The sequence below is a fragment of the Xiphias gladius genome, chromosome 7 (assembly GCF_016859285.1).
Source record: "Xiphias gladius isolate SHS-SW01 ecotype Sanya breed wild chromosome 7, ASM1685928v1, whole genome shotgun sequence".
Classification (NCBI taxonomy): Eukaryota; Metazoa; Chordata; class Actinopteri; order Istiophoriformes; family Xiphiidae; genus Xiphias; species Xiphias gladius.
Genome location: NC_053406.1, coordinates 22,333,976 through 22,359,425, shown reverse-complemented (window position 1 = coordinate 22,359,425; position 25,450 = coordinate 22,333,976). Strand labels below are relative to the sequence as shown.

Here is a 25,450-nt window from a genome sequence, read left to right as displayed (position 1 = left end):
TCAATCTTTTTCCAAGACTTTGTAAGCATCTTGTTTCATCTGTTACACTCACTGTGTTATTGATTTATCCTAATCTTTTTTTTTAGGAGGTTATCCTAATTTCTCAGGGTTCACGGTTTATGGTCTTGCTAATTGTCCTGCTCGTTTTTATTTGCATGTGGTCTCACGTGTTATTTCATATGGATGACTGGCAAATTAGAATATCCTGGACAGGGAAGCCTCTCCGTTCCAGCAAGATGACACTGATATGCTGCTATTAACCTATAAATGAGAGTGCAAGTGAAATCGCAGTCTCTGCAGATTCCAACATAGACTGATTGCTTCAGGCATTCCACTTACAGTGGTTAGGATTTATGCAAATGTGATTGTGTGGTTTATTATCTTACAGTGCATTCCCGGAAAAGTCGTACACTTAACTCGTGGAACATGTCGTTCTCAGGTTTTCAAACCACATATTGCTCCAAATATCCTTACCACTTTACACAGTACTTGGAGCACTGGGAGAAGTGTAATTATCGAAACAGCAGATCCCCCTCATGTAAATTAATTTAATGGTGCACACGTCACTCAATCCCCTGTCTCTGCTGAACTTGTTCTTAACAGAAAAGCTCAGTGTCTATGTAGCACACACTTAACCACTGCACTCTGCTGAAGTTGAAACTTTTTAAATGTGCAATGTGGATTGTAAGTTTTACTGTGTATCATTGTAGATTCATAGAGTGAATAGAGCTCCAATTCCCACGGAATTGAAAGTAGCTTTCATTTTCTTTTTCTCTTTCCTTCCTCTTTTCTTCAACTTGTCCAGTTTGTATTTCAAAAATACAAATGTTGGCTTTCTAATTGTGATTTTTATGTACTGTATGAGGTTGTACTTTGTAAAAACGTTTTTTATGGGAGTTAATAGCTAAAACGGAAAGCATCATGGAGTCTCCTTAAATAGCCTGTTCATTCAGCGGCTGCCACGAATGGGTCAGTCACAAGAGAGGAAACAGATCTGATGGGAAATGTTTGTAACATATCACCATGCTTTTTTTTTTTTTTTTTTTTTTTTACAAACCCAGGTATTCATGCTAAATTGCTCCTTCAACTTAACCTCCTTCTGAAACTCATCAAACAACTGTGAAGAAAACAAGCACATAAAGCTGTGGGGTTGTTATAAATAACTTGTCCCCCTGCAAAATGATAAAATATTACAGTAAACTGCAGCCTCCGCACATTAAAAGATGGAGTAGCTTTCTTGTATTGCTCTTGGTTTCCCCTTTCCTCATGTGGTTTATTATTCTTCTCTTTGGCTTGCATCTCTGCCAGCTTTACAACTCCCTCACTCCTACACACCACTCACCCTCTGTGAGGAGTTACAGTCAAGAGTGTGGGGCATGCTCTCTACTGAGTCCCCCGTCTGCCATCTGCTCAGGAAAGAGTTGGAGGCTGAATTACTGCAGCTAAACCTTCATCACCTCAAATGAATGATTTCCATCTTCTCACACTCATACCAATGCCATCAAAAAGTCAGCTTTCGATGATAAGCATGGCTTGCCTTATTTTTCTTGGCAATGTTCCTGATGACTACTCCGTTTTACGCAGAGGTGGCTCCCTGCTGCTTAGCCAGAGCTTGATTTGAGCTACTATTTCCCTCCAATTAGTCTTTTCCTAAAAAGATCTGTTTGTAAAAGATGGGAAAAAGGAGAATTCTAATCAACTTGTGAGGTTTAATCCTACTGTAATCTCCTGCAAACTGCAATCCAGACCCAACACTTGCAAACAATTATACAGCTGGTACCTAGAGGCCCGATCTGATTGGTCTGTTTGCCTTGCGCCGTCTTGGGAGACCCTGTAGTAATTGAGTCGGCTCCCTGGCTGATGGCTTGTGAGCTGCTTTTACAGCTCCAGCAGCTCCAGCCCTCTGTAGATGTGTGGTGTTATTAAAACCAGACCGCAAGCGGGACATTACATTAGGGTATAATGCGCTGCAGTGAAGCATACCGTGTGGTATCCCACTGTTACCCAGCCGTCCCTGTCACTGTCCTTTGCAGACAGACGCCACTCCTGAAGCAGGCAGTTTTCCCTGCTGGCAGCCCTCCCAGAGCCTGTAGAAGTCATCCCCCTTCCTGCCAACCCCTTTCATTCCCTCAGAGCCCCTTTCTGCCAAAGGGCCTGTTTGGCTCATGCTCTGGCTCAGATAAACAACAAAGAATGGGTCCAAAGATGCTTTCTCAAGGCACCTGGTATGGTGCTCTCGTTTCAGTTTGTGGATTGCCATTAGTCTTACATCCCCGTAATACAATTTGGATTTGATCTGCTGTGGCTTTGGAGTAATATTATTAATGAGTATGGAAGCTGCCAAGTTTATCCTTTAAGATATTTCCCCTTCCAATTTGATAAATTGTGATTTTAATGCACAATGTTTTCTTCTCTCTAGGTGACTGCGACAGATGCAGACGGCGGCTCCTTTGGCTCCATTACCTACTCCCTTGGCACCGGCATTAACAGCGCTGTTCCCTCTCAGTTCACCATCGGCAAGGAGACTGGCCAGATCTGCACTAGCACTTTACTAGACAGAGATCAAGGGCCGTACAGCTACGACTTTACTGTTACTGCAGTGGACGGGGTGAGCCACTGCATTTTGAAATCATGCTTAATATGAATCTGTTGAGCCACAGAGTAATCCTATAAACACAGCAGCCGTGCTTTTAATACTGACAGGAGAGCAAAGACATGGCCAACTGTGCAGAAAAACTTTTAATTGGAGCAGCCAAGTAAAAAGTAAAAGCTTGAGTGGCTCTCCATGGCAGGCTTTCTCAAAAGTTAGTATAGCATCCTGTTCGCTTTATGCCAGATAATACTTAAAAAACAAAAAGGGTAAAAAATGAAACAAAATTACGGTGTTCATGTTAAAGTAATCAAATGGAGAAATGCCTCAACTGTCAGGCAGTAATATTTTAACAAGTTGGACTGCCGCCTCCCTCGTTTTTGCCACCTGGTCCAAATGAAAAGCTTGCACTGTATTTTCTGCAAATGAAAAGCCCATGAAACAGATTGTTTGGTTGAGGTGAGCCCCCTCACCCTCCACAGGTCATGACATATTGCTCTTTCCCGAGGGAAACTATCAATCTGTATCCCTGCACGAATCTGCTGGGACTATATTTTAAAGGGTATGCTATACATCGAAATTTTAACAGGGTTTACTGCTGCTTTTTACTAGCACCATTAATGTGGCTTAAATCCTGCTTTCAGGTGTGTGTTTTTTTTCTGTTCATGATTTAGTGTATGTGAAGGTATAACAATAGAGCTTTTTGTTTCCTTTGCAGGGTGGACTGAGTTCAGTAGCCTATGTGAAGGTAGATCTGGTTGACATAAATGATAACAGACCCGCATTCTACCCAGTCAGCTATGCTGTTAGTTTGAGCACGCAGAGCACCCCTGGGACATCTGTTGTCAGAGTGACGGCCTATGACCCAGACTCAGGCGAGAATGGCAGAATTACATACAAAACAGTACCTGGAGGGGCTTCCCCGTACTTTACACTCAACAAAGACACAGGTTGGCACCAGTACTTTTCCTGTTCCTGCGTAGACTTTAATGTATTTTTATGATTTCGGTTATTGATTTTGGCCAACCATTTCATCCTGCAATTGTAAAAATAGCCTGTTGGAACCTTTTTTGTAGGTGTGATCTCCCTCTCTCGGTCCGTGTACGGGAAGGCCAACTCCGTCATTCCAATGGTAATCTCTGCTCAGGACGGTGGGGGTCTGGTTGCCCTCGTCAACGCCAGAGTCAACATTAGCGTGGTGGCAGGGCTGGTGGCACCACCTGTGTTTGAACAGACTCAGTACTATTTCACTGTATCAGAGGACGTCTTGCAGGGAACAGTCGTTGGCATTGTCCAGGCCAGCAGTAAGACAGGTGGGGACTACAGACACATGCGCTCTCTTCTTCTTAATCACTCATTCACTCACTCACTCACTACATTTGACTCCCTAAGCCCATATTGAACAGTTCAGTACACATTTATCAGTCGCACTAGATCATGCTGAAAAGAGTTGCTTTTCTTCTCCCTGTACCACTTGTACAAATAGGTGTTGAGCCACTATACACACCTAACTCTGAAATAACATCAATCAAAAATTCCATTTCACAACTTTGTTTATACAGTCATTTTCTGAATTTTTAGAGTTATTACAGTCATGAAAATTGAAAAATTACATCTTTGGAGTACGCTCTTATTTCTGTGCTTTTAGTGCAGACTTTTGGGCTGTGGTGACATGTCTCTGTTTTTTTTTCCATCTTTCTCTCTTTGCAGGAACCTCTAAAGATATCTCCTACACCATCAGCTCCGGGGACCCCGCAGGCTACTTTACAGTTGATCCTGACACTGGGGCCCTAAGGACGGGTCTGCCCCTGGATCATGAAGCCCAGTCGGCTCTTGATTTGGAGGTGCAGGCTCGCAGTGGCAACCCCCCTGCCTTTGGCCAGACCCGTGTCCACATTACCATCGCAGACATCAACGATAACCCACCCGTTTTTCTGCCCTCCTCTTCGGAGTCCCTGCTGCTGCCAGAGCATACAGAAATGGGCACAGTGGTGTATCGGGTCCAAGCTGAGGACAGAGACTCTGGAGTCAATGGACAACTCACCTTCGACCTGTCTTCTCCAAGTGGAATCCAGAGGACCTTCAGCATAGAACGTAGCAGCGGAGAGATCCGATTGGTGGGGGGTCTCAACTATGAAAACAGCCCCCGTTATGACCTCCAGGTGATTGCCAAGGATAGCGGAGTACCCCAGCTTAGCGCCACCTTCATGCTTGTGGTTCATGTCCAGGCGGAGAATGACCAGGGACCTGTGTTTGATACCCTCACCTACCGTGTGGAATTAAAGGAAGGTACTCAGATAAACACACGCTTCCTGCAAGTCAGGGCTCTAAACAGAGAGAACCCTGGCTCAGGTCACTTTAGTCCCCTGGCGTATCACCTGCGCCCAGACGGAGATGCCGCAGGGTTTGGCATTGCTGCCGACAGTGGCTGGCTGTTTGTGAAGAGTGCCCTAGACAGAGAAGTCAAGGACATGTATCTTCTAACAGTGCTGGCCAGTGCAGGTCATGGGCAGTTGAAGAAGACGGGCAGTGCCACAGTGCGGATATCGGTGACCGATGAGAATGACAACTCTCCTCGGCTCACACAGGAGAGGGTCTTCATGGCTGTGAGAGAAAACCTGCCTGCAGGAACAGGGTTTGGTCACGTGTTGGCCACAGACCGAGACGGTGGCCCCAATGGACGCCTCAGCTACCGCTTCCTGCACCCTGACCGCCACTTCCAGATAAACTCCCACACAGGTTAATTGAAAATTTAATGTATTTGCAGTCACAACTACTTTATTGGATTGAAATGTTGAAATAACGATGTGGATTGCTTAGGTTTGCATCATTGGGCAATCAAAGAAAGCCTGTGTAGTCATGCAAAAAACCTACTATATGTATTAAGATGTGGGAAAGAGAGAGATGCTTAAATAATAACAAAACAGCTGACTAGTTTTTTAGCTGACTGTAATTTCATGCTTTAAAAGATATGCTCGTTGACAGAGGAGCTTGCACAAGAAAAGAAAGGCAGCGCAACTAATATTATTTGTTGAATTTTGGATTATGTGAAATATCTGCCTTCAGAAGATACTGGAGCATGTCTGACCCAAAAATTAAAAAATCGGTTTTATTACACTTATTATACTTTACTGTAGGTTAAGCTAAAACCGAACCCAAAACTTAACTGAGATAAATGAGCATATAATTATTTTCTACATGAGCTCAAAAATCCTCCATCATTGTGAAAAATGAGCTGTCATGGTTTCACACGAAACATTTTTTATTCTTTGTCATCGAAAATTGAAATTACATGTGGAAAAAATACAATCAGTGTTTAGTCAACTCACAGAGTCATCTCTAAGAGACAAGAGACCACAGTTGCCTCTTCCCCACCGTCATAAATTAGTCAGATGATGGTGACAGCAGCACTAAGCATCTTGCTGGACTCTAATTGGCCTGTTGAGCCTGTTAGTCTGTGGGTGGAGACTCAGACTCTGATCTGTGATCAGTTTCTGGCTGAGTTGTCAGTCTCTTCAGCATTTGCCAACCCTCCCAAAAAATCTTCTATTTGTGCGTGTGAGAGAGTGTGTGTACACACGTAAACGAACATCTACACACTGTGCACGTCTGTTACTTGTGTGTCACAGATCAAAGCCTGCTGGCTCTCATCTTTATTCCAGTGCTCTGGACTAGTACCTCGGCATAAAATCCCTCTCATCCACCCCCTTCTCTCCCCAGGTGAGATTAGTACAAGGACGACCTTGGACAGAGAGCAGCAGTCTAGTTACCAGCTGGTGGTGGTGATACAAGACGGGGGTTCACCCCCTCGTAGCGCCACGGGCACAGCCTTCATCACTGTACTGGATGAGAACGACAATGACCCCACTTTTACCCACAGCCAGGCAGGAAAAAACCTCATCATACAGGTGATGCCAAAAGACCAGAAAAAACAGTTTGGAAAAAATTAAAAGCCTTTCATGCCTTTAGTAATGTCTTTTTGTTCTTTTAACCCATAGGTGACAGAAGGCCAGTCCTCTGGGGTTTTACTGGGGACGTTGCAAGCCAAAGACACTGATGAAGGGGAGAATGGCACTGTATTCTACTCTTTGTCAGGTACAGCAGCTGCAGGAAGTAAAGAGAGTTCTCATCTGCAGAAAGTGCTTATTGAAAGATTTATTATATGCATATAAATGGGCTACGTGCAGTGGTTTAAGAAACTCATAGTACTCCATGAGCTGTCCCGATAATGGATGAAGGGAATAATGTATATCAGGACGCCTTTAAGGGCCTTTGTCCACCCAATTAGAGGAAAGTTTTTCTGTGGCCATGGCTTTTATTGTTATTTTTCATTTTTTAATTTTTATGTTTTTTTGTTTTTTTTACACGCTTGTATTCTCGCTATTTTACTGTGTTTTACTTTGTTGTTTTAGTGTAAAGCACTTTTTAACTGATTTTCGAAAAGAACCATGTAAATAAGAGAGATCAAGATTGGTATCCATGCATGTAAATACTGTAAACAAATGACACCATGGTTGAGTCGATCAGTAACTTTGGTCTAAAAATGGCTTTGATTTAATGCTGACAAAATGCTACAACTGACTGGCTGGGTTTGTGTATTCAGCCTCTCCCACGCACATCTTCTGCAGTGAAAGTTTGGACTCTCTTTCTCTCCCAGGTCCCAGGGCTGAGCGTTTCTCTTTGAACCCAAACACTGGTGAGCTGCGGTCATCATCTCCTCTCAGCCAGTCAGAGCGAGCCGAGTACACTCTGGCAGTGACAGCCACTGACAGAGGAATGCCCCCTCGCAGCACCTCCTGCTCCCTCACCATTCAGGTCAGACTTTCACTGGAGCCCGGCCAGCACAAACACCCTCACTACTCACCTATTTAATATCAAAGAATAGACGCGGGGCTGAGAGGATCCATGTTTCTGGGCCCCTCGGACTAGCTGCAGACATTTCAGCCTCACTTCTGACAAGCCTCCCTCCCATCCCCTCCCTTTTCTTCCCCTGTGAATTTTCAAAAGGAAAATTTTCTATCTGAAATGGAAAGGTGGGTCTGAATCAAATACTCCCAGCTGGCTTTTGATGAGGGCCAGCTGTAGACTGCACTGATCAAGGTCATACTCAATGACTTCAACACTTTTTTAATACAGTAGCCCTTTTTGCAAAGAGTGGTGTGGCTATACACTCACATAAAACACAGCATTGAAGGCAATTCATTTAATATTTAATATAGAACAGAAAATGGACACAATGGAAGAACCCTGGAAGGAACATAGACTTATAGGTTCCAGGAAAATAGAGTTGCCGTATAAAGAGATCCAGTAAGTGCCAGTGTAGTTTTCCTCCTTTCCAACAACAAAAAAATGAAAGTCATAATTATTAGTTAATGGGATTAAATAGTGCAGTGTTGCTCTTGCCCTGTGACGTATTTCTGGTATTATCCTTCAATCATCTCTTCAGACTGATTTACCAAATCCACAGATGATAGGATGGGACGATACCAATTTATTTATAGAACACAATTTGCAGCGTGTCATTTAAGATTACACAACAAACATAGCTTATTTATTAAGTGCCTACTGCTGGAACTGTGCTGTAGGATGCCATGTGAGAGTATCCAAATCACCCCTTCATCATACAAAGCATTGTCAGAGATGCTGCTGAAAATGTGATCAACAAAGCCTCTCCACATCCCTCTCCCTATTTACAGCTGCTTAAAATTTCTCAATCATGCCTGTCTCACAGAAAAAAATATATTTTATTAAAACAATGTGTAATGTGTTACTTACGGTACTCTTTTCATACACAGGAGAGACATAATAATGCTTAATACTCTTAATCTGCTCATCAAAGGAAGTGTAAAGCTATACATAATTTTTGCGTCTGTACGACACCACAATGAATTTGAAACAAAGCCATCGAGATGTGACTGAAGTGTAGACTTTCAGCTTTAATCCAAGGGGCTTAACAAAAATATCGCATTGACACTGCAAAGAAATGGAACATTCTTCAGTGGCCAAGTCAGTCACCTGACCTCAACCCAACTGAGCATACTATTCACTACTGAAGACAAAACTGTGGCTAGAAAGATCCTAAAACAGGTAGCGACTGAAGGCAGCTGCACTAAAGGCCTGGAAAAGCATCTTAAGGGAGGACACTCAGCATTTGGTGATGTCCATGGGTTCCAGACTTGGATTTTCAACCAAGTATTGAAAATACTCCTTATATTTATAATTATGTTGGTTTGTCCAATTACTTTTGAGCCCCTTAAAATGAGGGACTATGTATAAAAATGGCTGTAATTCCTAAGCAGTTGTTTAAGATGTGATACCCCCCTCAATTAAATCTTAAAGTTTACACTTCAATCAAATCTCGATGGCTTCATTTCATATCAATTTTGGTGGTGTAAAGAAGCAAAGTTCCGAAAGTTGTGTCACTGTCCAAATACTTATGTACCTCTAACTCTATATCCCAGTGCTAAATTCAATCCTTCTCACCATATCCTTCTCTGATTGTATTACTTTTATCATCTATTATTTTTCCTGGCAGTGACATAAGTATCAGATTAACTGTGATTAATGTTAGCAGGCGTGTTATTCAAGTCTATAAAAACCTCTTGTAGCTGGTTTCATTTATTCCCAGTGAACACATACCTTACAAGCGAGTGGAGTGGACAAAATCTGGTTTTGCTTTGCCTGAAATCCATGAAATATTTTCATTCTTTGTCTTGAAAATTGTAAACTTAAGTTGCCCCCAGGCATCTAAATGAAGAATTAGATCCACTGTCATGTTGCTTTGTCCTCAAATACTCATTCAGTGTTTTTTTTCACTGCAGGTTCTCAGCATTAACAGACCTACTTCTAAGACCAATTCACTCTCCATATCTTTCAACTCTGTGGAGGACGCCAAGCCTGGTTCTGTTATTGGCTCAGTCCGCCTCCGTGACACAGAAACTCCAGAGGAAGGGGAGGTGACCTACACAGTGGTTGGAGGTACAGACCGAGATGGAACCTTTGTTGTAGACCGTCTGACTGGGGACGTTTACCTGGCTCGCCCCCTTGACTATGAACGAGACACACGCTACACCCTGCAGATTGAGTTGGATGACTTCTCTCAGACCCCTCCTAGCAGCACCCTGGTCCACCTGGGCATCAATGTAGAGGACAGCAATGACCACGGCCCTCAGTTCCCTGAGGACCCGATCACCATCGTCATCTCTGAGAGCATGGTGGCCGGCTCTTCTATCTATACTTTCCAGGCCACGGATAAGGATGGCAGTGGGCCCAACAGCGAGCTGAGATACTCCATTCTCCAACAGTGGCCAAACACCCCTGGTCTACTAAACCTCGACCCCTCCTCTGGGGTTCTTTCCTTGGGCCAGGAACTTGACCATGAGGTTACCTCCAACCTGATCCTGGTTGTAAAGGCAACAGACTCAGCCCTGGATGCCAGCCAGCGGCACTCGGGTACTGTCACAGCGAGGGTGTATGTAACCGATGAGAACGACAATCCACCAGTGTTCAGCTCGCCAACAGCCGTCAGTGTGATGGAAGACCAGCCGGTGGGCTTTGTGGCGTTGTATATCATGGCCAGGGATGCAGACCAGGGGGAGAATGGTAGAGTGACTTACAGCATCCAGTCAGGCAACTCTGGAGGAACATTCAGCCTCAACCCTAACACTGGTAAGTCCGACCCAGTGCCAATGCAGGAGGTAGTGTGTGCTTTATGTTGCAAGGCAAGTAAAGATGTGGATGTCAGGGTGGTGGATGGGTTTTGTTGCATAACTGACTTACCAGTAGACCAGTTTGCATCTGATGCCTAACAATTAGTGTTCTCATTTTTAGCCACAAATACAATCTTTTACTAACCATACAATATTGTAGTTGCCATGCTCATATATTGTCATATATTGTTAAAAAATTATATCATTGAACATAAGGTGTATTCAGATGCAACGCAAAGAAATGTCAATGCATATGTTTCTCTTGGACAGAGGGAAGCATACATACACAGCATGAATATATTACACGTTAGCATCAACATTTTTATTACTGCAAACACTAGATGACTACAATCATTTTACAGGGTATTATCAGGAAAGGTTTTGAAATCTTGGGCTTTCCGTTGTTTACTTATTTTCCACTAGGCCCACTCATTTTTTGTCCTGTTTCTTTATACTAATTTCAAAAATTTTCAGCTTGTTCTCTGTATATTCCCAGCACCTGACTTAAACATCACTGTACCATACAAATCCCTTACTCAAGCTGAAATACTTTCAGTTTAAGTGAAAAAGAAAACCTGCACCTGTTCACCCTTTTTAGCATTTGTGCCACCTCTAAATGTATTTTACTTTGCATTGCATGTGTACTTATTTTTCCATGTGCTTCCGCACAGGCCCCCACCACAATTGCCAAACCTCCCCCTCCATAAACACACACAAACTCTTATAATACTTTGCTTATTTCTAAGTAAAGCACAACTCTTGCTTCACCTATCATGACTTATTTCTCTCAGTTGGAGGCCAGACAGACTGAGAAGCCTGCCAAATATTAAACACACACAAAATCGCACACATACATGCTCAAGCACAGACATGTACACACAACCCATCATCTGTTATTGTTGATCTATTCCCATGAAAGACGAAAGAGCCCCCTGCTTGGGCTTCTGGGAACCATTAGAGAAGGGATCAGTTACGAGTGTTTATGTGTACGCACATTTATCTGTGTGTATAGGCATGCACATTTGTGTCTTTGTGCTTGCATGAGACTCTGTCACTTAGTCAACACTGACCTTGGGCTATTTGGTCCTGTGGGCTTTGTTGTGGTGTTTGAGACGCGTGTCGACGTTGGCTCCGCCTTCCCCTTCAAATCCCCAACCGGGATGCCCCCAGGAGCAGCTCGGGGGTGGAAACATTCAGGTCTGTCATGTCACTTCTGCTCCAGCCCAGTTTGTGCACTCATCTTGAAGTGTTTTCATGCACACTGGTTATTTGTTAGAATCATGACAGTTAATCCTCTGAGCACCTGGTTTGCTCCTGTTTCGGGGTCAGTGACCAGAGACCTGGGACCAACTATACACACTCTGTTTTCATTACTTTGGCATTACAGTTAACCACAACAGAGAAAACTATCAAGCTATTATTAGGAGTCTATAAAGTCACAGAGTGAGTCACATTCTAATCGCTCGTTGCCAGAAGGGAGGACGTTAATTTCACTTTTCGCTTTTGGAGCAAAGGGAGAATGCACTTGAGATATGGTGAATTGTCTCTCTGCAAAAGACAACACCATTCAGGGATTAACACATCAGATGTTGATAAATGACTTCTGCATGTAAAACAAGAAAGATGTGTTTGTTGTTTGAGCAACCTCAGCTAACCCTTTTACTGTCGTCCAAAGTGTTGGCGCCACAAACCCCACATAGGCTTATGATGTTGGAATTGAAAACATCCAAAATAAAAACTTTCCCCTGGTTCCCACTGTTTTTTTTTTTTTCCTGCCCATGTGTTATCAGTGACCAGGGATATGATAGGATCACAGAGGAGTCAAATTTGGTGAAAATATTCCAGCCTGTAACTCTTACCAGATTAAAATCTTAGGGGCAAATTATCTCAGTCCTAGAAAGATACAAAGCGAAAAACACACAAAAAAAGTTGAAAACCAAAACGGCCCCCTCTTTCTTTAACAGTTGTAGCTCATTTTAAAGCATGAAATTGAAATTGAATAAATGCAAGCTCTACCCTCTTAGGGCAGGATAATGAAAAGGCAAGGGTGCCCCTAATTTCTACAGAGCACGGCAGGCCTGGCTGTTGCGTGTCTAGAGCGTGTGTTTACTGCTTCTTTCTCGATGGCTGCGGCATTCTCCAATGGAAAATCTCATAAACTGTGGCCAGACCATTGGGCTGTTACAGCAGTGGTGGTGGTAGCACACAGGTAGGCAAGGCTGTGTGTGTGGACGAGATTAGCCCTGATTTGGCCCTCACACGGCAAGTTTTCACACTTGCTTTTTAAATCACTTGACTACACATAACCGTGGAAAGTGGCATGTTTTACTGCCTTTGATAGCATGCTTTCATACTGTAGTTGTTGTCAGTAACTGTCTTTGGGAAATAGGCTGTAATAAAGTACACCCACACACACACCCACACCCACACAGAGGAAATCTTGCCTCACAGTTCACCCCTGATTCATCTCTCTACAGGATCTCTGTCTATTTTCAAACCTCTGGACCGTGAGGAGCAGGACATCTTTAACCTCACAATAATCGCTGAGGATCATGGGATACCCCAGCACTCGTCCAGCCAGCTGCTGTGTGTCCATGTGATTGATGTTAATGATGAGGTGCCCTGGTTTGAGGAGAGCCAGTACGAAGCCCAGATCTCTGAGAACCTGCCTACAGGAACTAGTATACTGAAAGTGTCCGCCTCTGATCTGGACCAAGGTGAGGCATACAATGTGCACTCACTTAGTTACTGGAGCTTTAGTTCATATAATCCTCTTTTTTAATCAGTAAAGCTTTCCCAGTGAGCACTGCTTTGGTAATTCGCAATTCAAAATAAGGATGGGTTAAAACTTGGTTGGAAAGTTTATGTTTTAGTCAAATTACATAAGTTACATATAACCCTTGTTTCAGTGTCATTTAAATGACTATATTTTGATGTGAAACTGGCCCTAACTACATATTGAAATATTATAATAGAAATTCATATTATATAGCATGTAGTTACATGTAACTTAAACATCTAAAAAACTTTTCAACAAAATTTTGCCTGATTTTAACAAGGACACAAACATCTTTTGAACGACCTAAATCATGCTGTATGTATGTGTGTGGATTATGACTTAACAGATACCAAATTGTGCTGCTTCAGCAATAAAGTCAAAATGCCTGTAATTATTGTCAGCGTCCATGTGCTGAGTACGTGTTCACATTGCATTACATTAGCTGTTGTTTTTAATTGAGGACTACACAGGAGAATGGGGGAGGGAGTACAGAAAGGGTGCATTCCCCTTGACTTAGTCAGAAGCACATAAAACAGAGGGATTATAAACTTTCTCTCCAAAAGCAATTAGTGAAGCAAACAGGTGAGGTTGCCAGACTGCTTTCTGTTAGCACGCAATCTGGCATCCAGACACCTGGGGGAGGGCCGTCACTGCCAAATGCTTAGACAGCAAAACTAATGACAAACAAACAAATAAGTACACAAGCTACTAACAAGAGAAATCCAAATACCTTCTAAATTATGGTTTTTGTGAAGTATTTACAGGTCACACGAATGAACTTTTTGAGCTTCAGTAACATTTGGTTATTGATTACATTTTTTTACAATCCAATTTTGAATTAAAGCTTAGTCACTATGTGTGTTTCGCCGTAGGAACCAATGGGCAGGTGACGTACGGTGGTATCTCAGAGGAGAGTTTCCGCATCAACCCAGTGACAGGTGTCATAACAACCACTAAGTCGCTGGACCGGGAGCTCCAGGAATACTACACTGTGACAGGTACTGCCCTCTGAATGCCCTGCACTGTGACAGATAAACATGACTGCTTTGAGATACGTAATATAAAGAGTTATTTTCTGATATCCAAATTATTTGTGTGGCATTCATTATCTGAAATCACCATTAACACTGTTACGTGTTTTTTCTCCTGTTTTGGCAGTTTATGCAAAAGATGGAGGCCTTCTACCCAACTATGCCAAAGCGACAGTGAGGATCAGAGTGCTTGATGAGAATGACAACGTCCCTGTCTTTGGACGTCTCTACTATAGTATAGAGGTGCCTGAAAACCTGGACGCATTGCCTCTGTTCACCCTCAGAGCCACTGACCCAGATGCAGGAGACAGTGGGGAGAAGAACTACAGAATTACAGGTGAGAACTTGTCTTGATGTACCCTTCAGTTTCTTGACGATCAGCTCAAGTTTTATCATTTTACATTCCTATAATTCAAGGCAGTGATGTTGCAAATTCAGAAAGCCATTTGTAATTGCTTCACTTGCAGCTGGAGATCCGTCTGGAGACTTCCACTTGGACAGGCGGTCAGGTGTGTTGTCTACCTCAAGGCCTCTGGATCGGGAGAAGAGGGCTGGGTACACACTAACGGTCACAGCTCAGGACCAGGGCCACCCCCCCCTCAGCAGCACCACCACCGTGGAGCTTATTGTTCTGGACATAAATGACCACAGCCCCCAGTTTCAGAGCAGCAGCTACACTGCAGACGTTTCGGAAGACGTACCCATTGGCTCACTGGTCCTGGAGGTGAAAGCCATTGATCTGGACCAAGGCCCCAACAGTCAGGTGCTGTACTTTCTGAGTCGTGGCTCCCAGAGCATGTTCATCATTGATCAGAACACAGGCCGCATTATCACAGCAGCTCCCCTAGACAGAGAGAGAACCGCCTCTTACACCTTTGAGGTGTGTGCCACCGACTCCTCCCCAGCTAACCCACGGAACTCCACTGCTCAGGTGACTGTCTACATTCAGGATGTGAACGACAATGCTCCCTTCTTCATTCAGGACCCACTTATTGTGAACATCTCCGCGAGCAGTGCGTCTAGCCGCCGAGTGCTGGCCACCATGAGGGCAGAGGACAAGGACTTTGGGGCTAATGGCTCTGTTTTTTATCGTTTTGCCAACCCTGTGAAGGGCTTCACCATTAACTCGCTGACAGGAGACATCCAGGCCACAGAGAAGCTACAGACTCTGACCCAAAGCCAGAGGACTTTGATAGTTAAGGCCATGGACCAGGGCAACCCGGCTCAATCTTCCCTCGGAGTGGTTATCATTTATATTAGGGAACAGAGTTACGGGGGGATTCGCTTCTCTCGCACAGCTAGAGATGTCAGTCTGCAAGAGAACGCTGCCAAAGGTTTGCATGATATCATTAAATATCAACCTTTTATTGTGGAATTTGTGAATGTATGATGTAAATAAAAAGTATAATTAAAATGTTTCAACAGAATGTGTTTTTCACCTTATAGGTACAGTAGTAACACAGACTCAGGCCCAGTACCCTGACGGCTCTCAAACTGGTATCAGCTACAGTATTTTCAGTGGAAACAGACTGCAGTCTTTTGGAATTAACTCTATTACTGGTAAGTGGCGAGATAGCGGCCTACACTACAAAATTATGTTTTCCAAATCTACAGCGACTCATTGTTATTTTTGTGAATTAGGTGAAATATGGGTCCAGAAATCAGAAGGACTAGACTTTGAGGAGACCCCGAAACTCCGCCTTGTGGTGAAAGCTGAGACGGCATCCTCCAGCTCCTACATGGCTGTCAACTTAATCCTGCAGGACGTCAATGACAACTTGCCACGCTTCCAACTCCAGAACTATGTAGCCTACATTAGAGAGGCACAGGGCTACGATTTTCCTATTATCCAGGTGCAGTAGCCTGTCCCCCACATGTTTATTATAGTTGGTTGTTGTTTAAGTGTGAAGTTGTAGATAAGAAAAGCACTCAAGCTTCAAAAATCTGGGTAGTTTCAGCACTGTAATGAAATGACTGTTCATTTGCCTATGTTCTCAGTGTCCCAGCTGAATATATGGAATCATTTTTGTCATGAAGCCAGATCCCATATATAGCCCATTTTTATGAACTCTTGACTTCCAAGTCAAATATTGCTCACTAGCTCATGTTACACTGAAACAGCTGTTGCAAATATTTTCTATATTTTCATTACCAAAATGGGGTGGTCATTTCCTCAGGTTGCAGCAGATGACCTGGATCAGGGTCAAAACGGTCAGGTGACCTACTCTATCAGGTCATCATCCATGAGTGGCTTGTTTAAGATTGACCCACTGACCGGCAGCATCACCACTGCAGCCATAATGGACAGAGAGATCTGGACGCAAACAAAGTGAGTTTTTCTCTTTTTTTCTCTTTGCACATCCTGTCATGTGGTTTCCCTCAGCTCATCTCTGCCCTTGACATATGTATGTTCAAATGTTTGTTGCTGTGATAATATCCATTGCCTCTCACAAACAACTTTCCTTGTTTTGATTGTAAAGCTCATTTTTTGTGCATATTTTCATTAAGAATACCCATATTTTTTTTTAAATAGGAATGTATCAGTTTAAAGCTAGAAGACAGTACTAACTGCACTGTAAAAGAGGTCAACTTTTAACAAGGACTGCTCAAAAAATGCTTTCAGTTATAGAAAGAGGAGAAAAATTGGGAGAGAATGCAAATGAGCCGATGATCATATTCAGAGCCTATCAAAGTTGTTGCCCTGAAGACTGTATTTTAAAACCACATTTTAAACTAATTTTGTTTAATAGATTTAAAAAAAAAAATCTGATTACTATTATTTTTTAATACGTATCTTCTAATGTTCATTCTGAAACAAAAACAGGCTGATCTTGGTGGGGGTTGAAACGTTACGCAACCATGTTCATATAAGTTATAAGTTCAGACACTGACATTCATTTTGTGGCACCAGGCTTGTTGTTACGGCAACAGACCGGGGAACCCCGCGGCTGGCCGGCTCTGCCACCCTCACTGTGATCATCATCGACCTCAACGACAACAGTCCCATGATTCCTCTGCCTCGGGAGATCAGAGTGCCTGAGGGTAAGTCAGCTTCACAAAGGAAGTTAGTACAGTGATCTAATCGTAAAGCCCTCACATCACCCTCCCTGGCAACTCACTCAGCAGGGTTCAGTGAGAAACGTCTGACCCTATTATGAAACAAGCTATTGCCAAGTTCCTCTGTTCATTTCCTGTCTATTAGATCAAGGGTTTCCAGAACAGGATATTTCTTAGTAAAGATCAAAAAAAAGAATGTTTTTTTTCACTTAGAGTCTCTGTGCTTAATTTCAGCTACAACCTAAATATTTGCTCTTCTCCCGCTCTCCCACCTTATTATCACACACGTACAGATACTCTGATTGGCACAGTTATCACCCAGGTAACGGGGAATGATGTGGACTCAGGGCCAGCCCTCTCCTACACACTACACCTGGATACAAACAGTGAAGGCATGTTTGGGATCCATCGTTACGGAGGAGGGGTGTCTCTGACTGGCCCTCTGGACTATGAGGAGAGGACGTGGTACACGCTGACCGTCCGCTCATCCGACTCTAAACATCAAAGCGAGGCCAACCTCACTGTGCTGGTGGATGATGTGAACGATAATGCCCCCATCTTTACTCAAGACTTGTATCAGGTACAGCTGCTTTTACACACCTGTTTTCACACCTGCATACACACATTATAGAGTATTGGCATATTTGTTAAATTGCTGAAGTATCTGTTATGGATATAGATATATTTATATTATGTTTTTCTCATCAGGTGACTGTATCAGAACACCTCCCAGCAGGCAGCCCAGTCATCACAGTAACAGCCACAGACCGTGACTCTGGGGAGAATGGGAAGATTACCTACAGAGTAAAGTCATCAACTAGGGGTGCCTTCTACATTGATCCAAGCAATGGTAAGATTACTTTGTGCAAATTTATGGCTGTTTATAACCGTTTTCTAACCAGAACTCCCCTTAATTACCCTTCATAAAAAAGTTTGATCCCCTAAGGCTCTAGATGGATGCACATTTGGTGTTTGGACACATTTGCAACAGGCATTGCAAAATATTTAATCATTTTGTTCATTAAAAGTAATTGAAAGCTAGATTTAATGTTTTGCTTGAGATAGCATCTAAAAATAAGTGTTATAAAAGAGGACTCCTTTTGACTCAAGCTATTCTGTCTCCTATTCTCAAATGCAATTCCTTTGTCTCAAACAGTTCCCTCAAACACTGCGTTCTCGAACCTGGTATAGTGTTTACAAAAAGTAACTGCATTAGCAAACCACCATGTATAATGAACGGCTTTGATAGTTAATTTGAGGAGCTCTAGACACAGGATTAAAATAAAGGTGCCTTTTTTTATTCTGTTATTCTTTTCCTCACAGGGACTCTTTTCATCAACCAAAAAACAGAGTTTGATTTTGAGAATCCCTCCATCCTGGTGGTAATTGAGGCGCAGGACCAGGGCACTCCACCCCTTTCATCCATTGCCACTGTCCAGCTACAAGTGTCTGATGTCAACGACAACACCCCCATCTTCCACCAGTCAGAGTACAGAGCCACTGTGTCTGAGGATGGGCTTCCGGGATCAACTGTTCTGATTTTAGAAGCTGTAGATGGCGACCTGTCTCGGGACAACTGTGGTTTTGATTTTGCCATTGCCAGCGGCAACTCAGGTAATGCCTTCCAGATTGAGAGCAGCGTGCGCTTCTTGGAGGGACAGGGCTTCCAGACAGTTGGCAGCCTGATCCTGGTGGAGGAGTTGGACTTTGAAGCAGTGCCGAGTTATAACCTGACTGTTGTGGTATCAGATCGTGGAATCCCTCAACGTAGCTCCAGCGTGCCTATCCTTATCAGTGTTTCAGATGCCAATGACAACCCTCCAGCTTTCAGCCGAGCAGAGTACAGTGTGGTGTTGAGTGAAGGTGCAGCAGCAGGGACAGAGATCTTGCAACTATCTGCAACAGATCCAGACTCTGCTCCCAATGGAGAGGTGCAGTACTTCATAAGCTCAGGGGACGAGACAGACCTTTTCCATGTGGACCAGTGGACTGGAGCCTTGAGGCTGCAGAGACCTCTGGACAGTGAGAGACAGTTGTACTATATGATTGTTATCAAGGCTACGGATGGTCAAGGGCACTATGATTTGGCCCCAGTCAGTATCGAGGTGAAGGACATCAACGATAACCAGCCCTTCTTTCCCCTCAATATAGTAACTGCAAGCATCAGGGAAAACCAACCCCAGAATGCCTTAGTCACCATGCTTCATGCAATCGACCATGACAGAGGTGTTTTTGGACAGTTGAGGTACTACATGTTAGACAACTCTAAAGAGGGACGAGAGGCCTTCCTCATCAACCAAACTTCAGGAGAAGTACAGACTCGCTCTACTTTTGACTTTGAGAAGGTAACCTCCTTCCATTTTGTGGCTGTTGCCATGGATGCTGGCAACTATTCTGCTACTGTAACAGTGCAGGTTTATGTTACAGGGGAGGATGAATATGACCCTGTTTTCACATCCTCAGAGTTCTTATTCGAAGTGCCTGAGGGAGCAAAGAAGGGTCAGATCATTGGCAAAGTACAAGCCAGAGATGAGGACGGAGGCGTGGATGGCATTGTCCTCTACTCTCTAGCAGATAGTTCGCCTTATTTTGAAGTCAATAAATCAACAGGAGCAATTTCCCTAAAAATGGACAGCTACAGTAGACATGTAAGTCGCTCTAAAAGAGAGGTGCGTCTGATGACACTGGATGTGACTGCTCACAGCCCTCTGGAGACTTCCCGAATAGCAGTGGCTAAAGTTACCATAGATGTGACCCAGACATCCTTTGGTCTCACTACAGACATGAATATGCTGCTCATCAGCGTCATTGCAGTTTCACTTGGGACCATAGTCATACTAATAATAATTGCTGTGGCGCTATTTTTTGTTAAATTAAGACGTCAGAAGAAGGAGCAAAAAGCACACGGACGAACACCAACATCAGGCACTCTGCTGCATAAGCTTGAGGAAACAAAAATAACAGCAAATGAAATGATTTACCATCAGGCCCTTCCTGGATACACAGCTAGTCAAAGTGGCGGTGGCGGGGGTCCATACACTCGTGGAGGATCCCTGGATCCCTCCCACTCTAGTGGGCGTGGCTCTGCAGAGGCAGCAGAGGATGATGAGATCAGAATGATTAACGAATACCCGCGCGTGTCAAGTATCTCCTCTTCCATGCAGGAGCGCATCTCTGCCCGAGGTCCGGACTCCGGAATCCAACAGGATGCAGATCAGCTATCGGACGTGTCCTGTGAGCCTTCCATAGACTGGTTCAAAGGGAAGAAACTGGGCAGTCTGAATAGTACTTTATTAGCTGGCCAGGTGCCAGTCTACAGGGATGAGGTGGGTGGGTATGTGGGTGTGGGACGGGGACTCAGCATCTCCCACCCTAAAGACTATACTTTCCCAGAGGATGGAAAGCCTACTGTGGATGGGTCTCTGACAGCCATTGTAGCCAGTGATGAGGAGCTGAGGGGCAGCTATAACTGGGACTACCTGCTAAACTGGTGTCCCCAGTTCCAACCCTTAGCTAACGTTTTTACTGAAATAGCACGTTTAAAAGATGAAACAGCTCCTCCTCATCCTCGCAGGTCATTTCATAACAAAGCAAAGGCCGAGTCAAGAATCGACCCCCCACCTCTCATAACTTCTGTGGCCCACCCCGGGGCCAAAACTGTACCTCCTAAGCCCGCTGTAGGGAGGACGTTCCCCAACTTGGCCTCTTTACGAAGATCTCCTATCAGTGGCGAGGGATCCATCTCCTCAGTCGCCATGTCTCCAAGTTTCTCCCCGTCTCTCTCGCCGCTGGCAGCACGTTCTCCTGCAATCACACCTTTCAGTGTCTCGCAGGGCCCCTCTGCATCCATGATCAGCACAACTGAACACAATTTGGAACACAGCGAGGAGGCAGAGCTGAGGATTTAAACTCTAAAGACAAAGCTGAAGGGTGAATTAATACTGAGTCATTGCTGTCCCAGGCTTATTCTACTGTATGACCACAGGAGCTGCAACCTGATAGGAGATAATGCTATTCTCTTTTTTGTCCTCCTTCCTAACAGAACTCAAGGTTAAAAAAGTTAGTTAGCTAAAGTTGTGGTGCTTACTGGAAAAAACGGAACTACATGACTAACAGGCCAAAATGGACCATGCCTTTTGTGTGTGTGTGTTTGTGTGCGCGTGTGAAAAAATCTCCTTATTCTTCTGTTGATCAGTGTTAATTTGCACATTTGAATAGGGGTTCATACATGATGTCAATATTTTGTACAAAAGCATTGTCTATATTTTTATACTTATATGTGGTTTCTGACAAGAAATGGCATTAAATTGTCAAAAAAGGTTGCTAAAACCTCAGAATATATTTCTATATTTGTATATTTGTAGTTTGTACTGTATACTTGTTTGTACTGTAAGTTGGTTTTTTCTTGTGTAATTCTTGTTTTAATTTTAGGTTTTAATTCTTTAAAACCTTGTGGTTTTTAATGAAGCTCGTCATTAATGCTTTATGAATTGGGATTCTTGTAACAGATTGTTGTAAATATTTATAGAAGAAGAGACATCCTTGCTTGAACAAATGAAACATCAGTCAGAATAGCGTATGGTGTGATCAAATTTTCTACGGATCCAGCGTTTGATCTTACATCAAAAGGTGATCATGAATGTGAATTGTTGAAAAGTTGTCTTAGTCCTCAACACACGTTCCTTCATTTTCTGCAAAGGAAAATTAAACTTGACATCCAGTGATCCTATCCTTCGGGTGCCCTGGCTTTAATTTCTCACTACGAGCCTTACTGCTTTTCATTTTGCATTGTGAAAATAATTCATGTGAGGCAGAACATCGAGCAGCTATGTATGTAAAACTGTTTGCTCTATCAGCAGCCTAATCATTCCAGAGAATGTAAGCAGGTCTTGGTCATTTGTCTACTTATCTAATGTTCCTCAATAAAATATTAAAGAAACATTACTTAAGCTCTAAAATCAGTGCTACCTTGACACTGACATTTGCAGCAGGTTTTTTCTTATTTCTGTCCAGATCAGTTTTGTTGTATAGATTAACTGCGAAACTGTAATGAATGTTATATTGGACCACATTTTGTTTCAATAGCACTATAAATAATACTGTATGGATTAACAAATGTTACATATGGTATGTTGGAAGTTTGACAAAGTGTATATTTATGAATGTTCAAACACTACAAGAGAATGTTTCCTAGTTAACGAGAAGAAATTCATGTCATGTACATGTTCAGCCATAATTCACACCACACTTTTACACAGATGCTTACGCCATAAATATATTCATGATCATAACTGTGTTTTTGGCCGCCTTTTCAAAATAAAATAATGTGTAAATTTGTATTAATAACTACCTAAAATTCTCTCTTTGACTAAATGCAGCATTGTCTCTCCTTCCAAGTATTGTAAAAGTATTTTGTTTGCTTAATCCCCAGTTTTAGACTCTTGACAATATTATATGTTAAGCAACACTAACATTTTACACTATTTGTATTTATTATATAGGTAGACCTAAGAAGTTGAGAGATTTGGTAAATTATTTACAAGAATTCTGTTTTGACCATGGCCAAATATACATGAACACTACCTATTTGATGGAATGAAGGTACCTTGTTGTTTGTATTGTTTTGTATTGAACAGTATTACCTACCACTTACATTTCATGTTTGTCCAAACTGTGTGTATAAATGTGCCATAAAGAAGAGGAATTCCTCCAAATGTTCTCACATATCATTCAAGGCTTGTCCAGAGAATTGTTTTGAGCAAAGTGCCTGATTAAAGTACTTATGTGAACACATTGTTGTTCTCTGTCACATCTTTCTCAGCTCAGAATAATGGTAATCTATGAAAATGAAAAACAGTTATTGTGTGCAGTTAATCCATAAATGTGTACAGAGTTGTATGGTTTTGGGTTACAAGTGAAAGATCCCAAAGGTTTTTTTTCAAAATAAAAGTGACATTTGCTAAAGCGTAACACAAGACCAGTGTCCTACCCCGAGGGCTTATAAACCAGAATCCTCTTAACATTGATGTTTTGTTGTTTCAGACACCTTCACAAGGCTCAACAGTATTTTCTGGTTTCCCAGACCTCCAAATCAAAATACTGCTAAAGTCACTAGCACTACCCCGTAACCCTGGCCTTATACCTCGTATAAACATTCAAACTCAAAACTCCCTACTATCCCAGGAGTAATAGGATAAATGGACAAATGCGGGCCTCAAGTAGCCCATCCCAGTATTGTCCCAATCTTAAGAAAAACATGTCTTAAATGAACAATATTGGATTTAATGATAGCCATTAAGTGTTATTTAGAACTTGATAGGTATATATGATGTAAGGCAATCACAGTACCATTACAAAGTTATTTGAAGTAATGACTTTGCAGATACCCTCACTTATTATTGAAAGCAGCCATGAAAAAAGCCACATTTCTTTCTGTCTGATGCTCTTGTGGAGCAATTTTCCAGCATAGACTAAGACAAAACATAAGACTTTTAAATAGCACGTACATGGAAAAAAAGGAACCGTCAGGTGCTTCACATGAAATTTTCAGTTCAGCCTTGTTCCATTTGTGTGATATTTTTTTGGTCAAATTTGCTCCACATTAACATGGAGTCAGCCTTATTTCCGTTCCACTTTTGGGTTCTAATGTCCATCCATTTTTGGATTCCAAAAAATCTCATTCACTTTATGTTTAGCATCATGTAATAGTGACCACACCAAACCCCAGGTCTTATCTTTAAGCATATGCAACGGACGTTCTCACAACAATTCTTGAATTATTACTACTTCTCTGTTATTGTCCCTGCCCTTATCTTTGTTATGCTACTTTAGAAATGTAAGTCTATTTTGCTGTTTCTGCTAACTGTTCTCAATTTCTATTCCCCAGATTATATAACCCGTAAGAACAGCAGGGTAAAGAAAGCAAAATTAAGAAATCTGTGTGTCTACAAACAGGCTTTAGTGTTAACTAGAATCTTTCCAATTGTCCATAAAACCTCTATGGTTAAAACTTAATACCGGCTCTCAATTGATATGTTGACGTAACAAAATCAGCAAAAAGACTGAAGACTTTGATCACTAGTTTTACTCCAATGAATTTTTCAACACCAGAGTTTAATTAGTGTAATAATCTAAACTTTTCTCTCAGGCCAAATGCATTGGTCAGATAATTCTTTTGAACTTGTTGACATTTCAGAATTAATGCATGTCAATAATGTTCCTAAATTGTGTTGTTTTTTAGTATCCACCCAACCTGACACGGGAACTCATTGCATCACTCTCATATTGCCCAAGGCTGGACAACACTCCTGCTGCCTGATGAAACAGAGCTGAAACTGGACTAGCACTGTTTGTCCGCCCCAAGGCCTGCTTCCAACTGGTTATGGAGTTGAAACCTAAACCTTGTGGTATTCTGAGCAATTACACAAACACTGAGGTGAATACATGCGAGTATATTTTTTGTCCCTGGACTGGAAATATGGGCGGAGTTGGCTGAATTGGACAGCCGGTTGATGATACACACAGTCTGAGTGTCATAGCAGACTCAGGTCATGAGATGAATGCTGTGACCCAAAACGAGCACCTTGGATCAGAGGCCAGGATATACACAACATAACCCAGATGATATGAGTAAGAGGGCAAAAGCCAAGTCATTACTCAAAGCTTAAATTAAAGGCTCTGAGTAAACCAAATGAAATCTACAATTTTCCCATCAACACAAAATGGATATACTGGAGGTTGCTCTGTTAACATGCAATCTTCAGTGCCAGGCTGCCCTTTTCCCTGCACTGACTCAACTTCTGCATTTCTTATAGAGTTGTCAATGCTGTCATGCTTATATGATTCTGAAAATCTTTGAACTTGCAGTTTTTTCAGCAGTCTTGACCTGCTATTCACTTAGTTTACTTAATATTAAATTCCTGTGTTTGTTAACCCGGATGTTAATCTCATATTTTTGTCCCTCATGACCATTGTCCATAAGAACGTTATATTCATCATATCAATTGCAAAGATTGGGGAATCACTGACTCTGACAAGATTAAAGCTGATTGAGGCATAGAGAAATTACTGACAACTGCATCCTCTCTTTATTGTATAATGCAACTCAACAACAAGGGAAAGGTGTGTACATTGCCACTTTGTTTTTCAGATTGGAAAATGGTAAACAATCGTCTCATATTTGCCAATACCTCTGTAGCATGCGCACAAGCTAAACCTAAAGTGAACTCCAGCCTGACATTGGTGTAAATAAATCTGCACGTGTGCATGAATAAGACATGTAAGT

General features: G+C 42.5%; 1 protein-coding gene across 1 annotated transcript in view; it reads left to right on the top strand.

The window, feature by feature from the left end:
• dchs1a (dachsous cadherin-related 1a) overlaps positions 1-22,907 on the top strand; it is an 81,471-nt gene extending 58,564 nt beyond the window's left edge. The window contains exons 3-21 of the mRNA XM_040131723.1: positions 2,420-2,608; positions 3,309-3,540; positions 3,667-3,903; positions 4,301-5,329; positions 6,311-6,498; positions 6,589-6,685; positions 7,248-7,405; positions 9,412-10,258; positions 12,777-13,016; positions 13,951-14,076; positions 14,237-14,446; positions 14,577-15,443; positions 15,556-15,669; positions 15,751-15,962; positions 16,287-16,438; positions 17,021-17,151; positions 17,460-17,746; positions 17,875-18,016; positions 18,490-22,907. Coding sequence (XP_039987657.1) covers positions 2,420-2,608; positions 3,309-3,540; positions 3,667-3,903; positions 4,301-5,329; positions 6,311-6,498; positions 6,589-6,685; positions 7,248-7,405; positions 9,412-10,258; positions 12,777-13,016; positions 13,951-14,076; positions 14,237-14,446; positions 14,577-15,443; positions 15,556-15,669; positions 15,751-15,962; positions 16,287-16,438; positions 17,021-17,151; positions 17,460-17,746; positions 17,875-18,016; positions 18,490-21,074 — 8,043 coding nt within the window. The 3' untranslated portion in view covers positions 21,075-22,907. The remainder of the gene's footprint in view (positions 1-2,419; positions 2,609-3,308; positions 3,541-3,666; positions 3,904-4,300; positions 5,330-6,310; positions 6,499-6,588; positions 6,686-7,247; positions 7,406-9,411; positions 10,259-12,776; positions 13,017-13,950; positions 14,077-14,236; positions 14,447-14,576; positions 15,444-15,555; positions 15,670-15,750; positions 15,963-16,286; positions 16,439-17,020; positions 17,152-17,459; positions 17,747-17,874; positions 18,017-18,489) is intronic.
• The last annotated feature ends 2,543 nt before the right edge of the window (positions 22,908-25,450 follow it).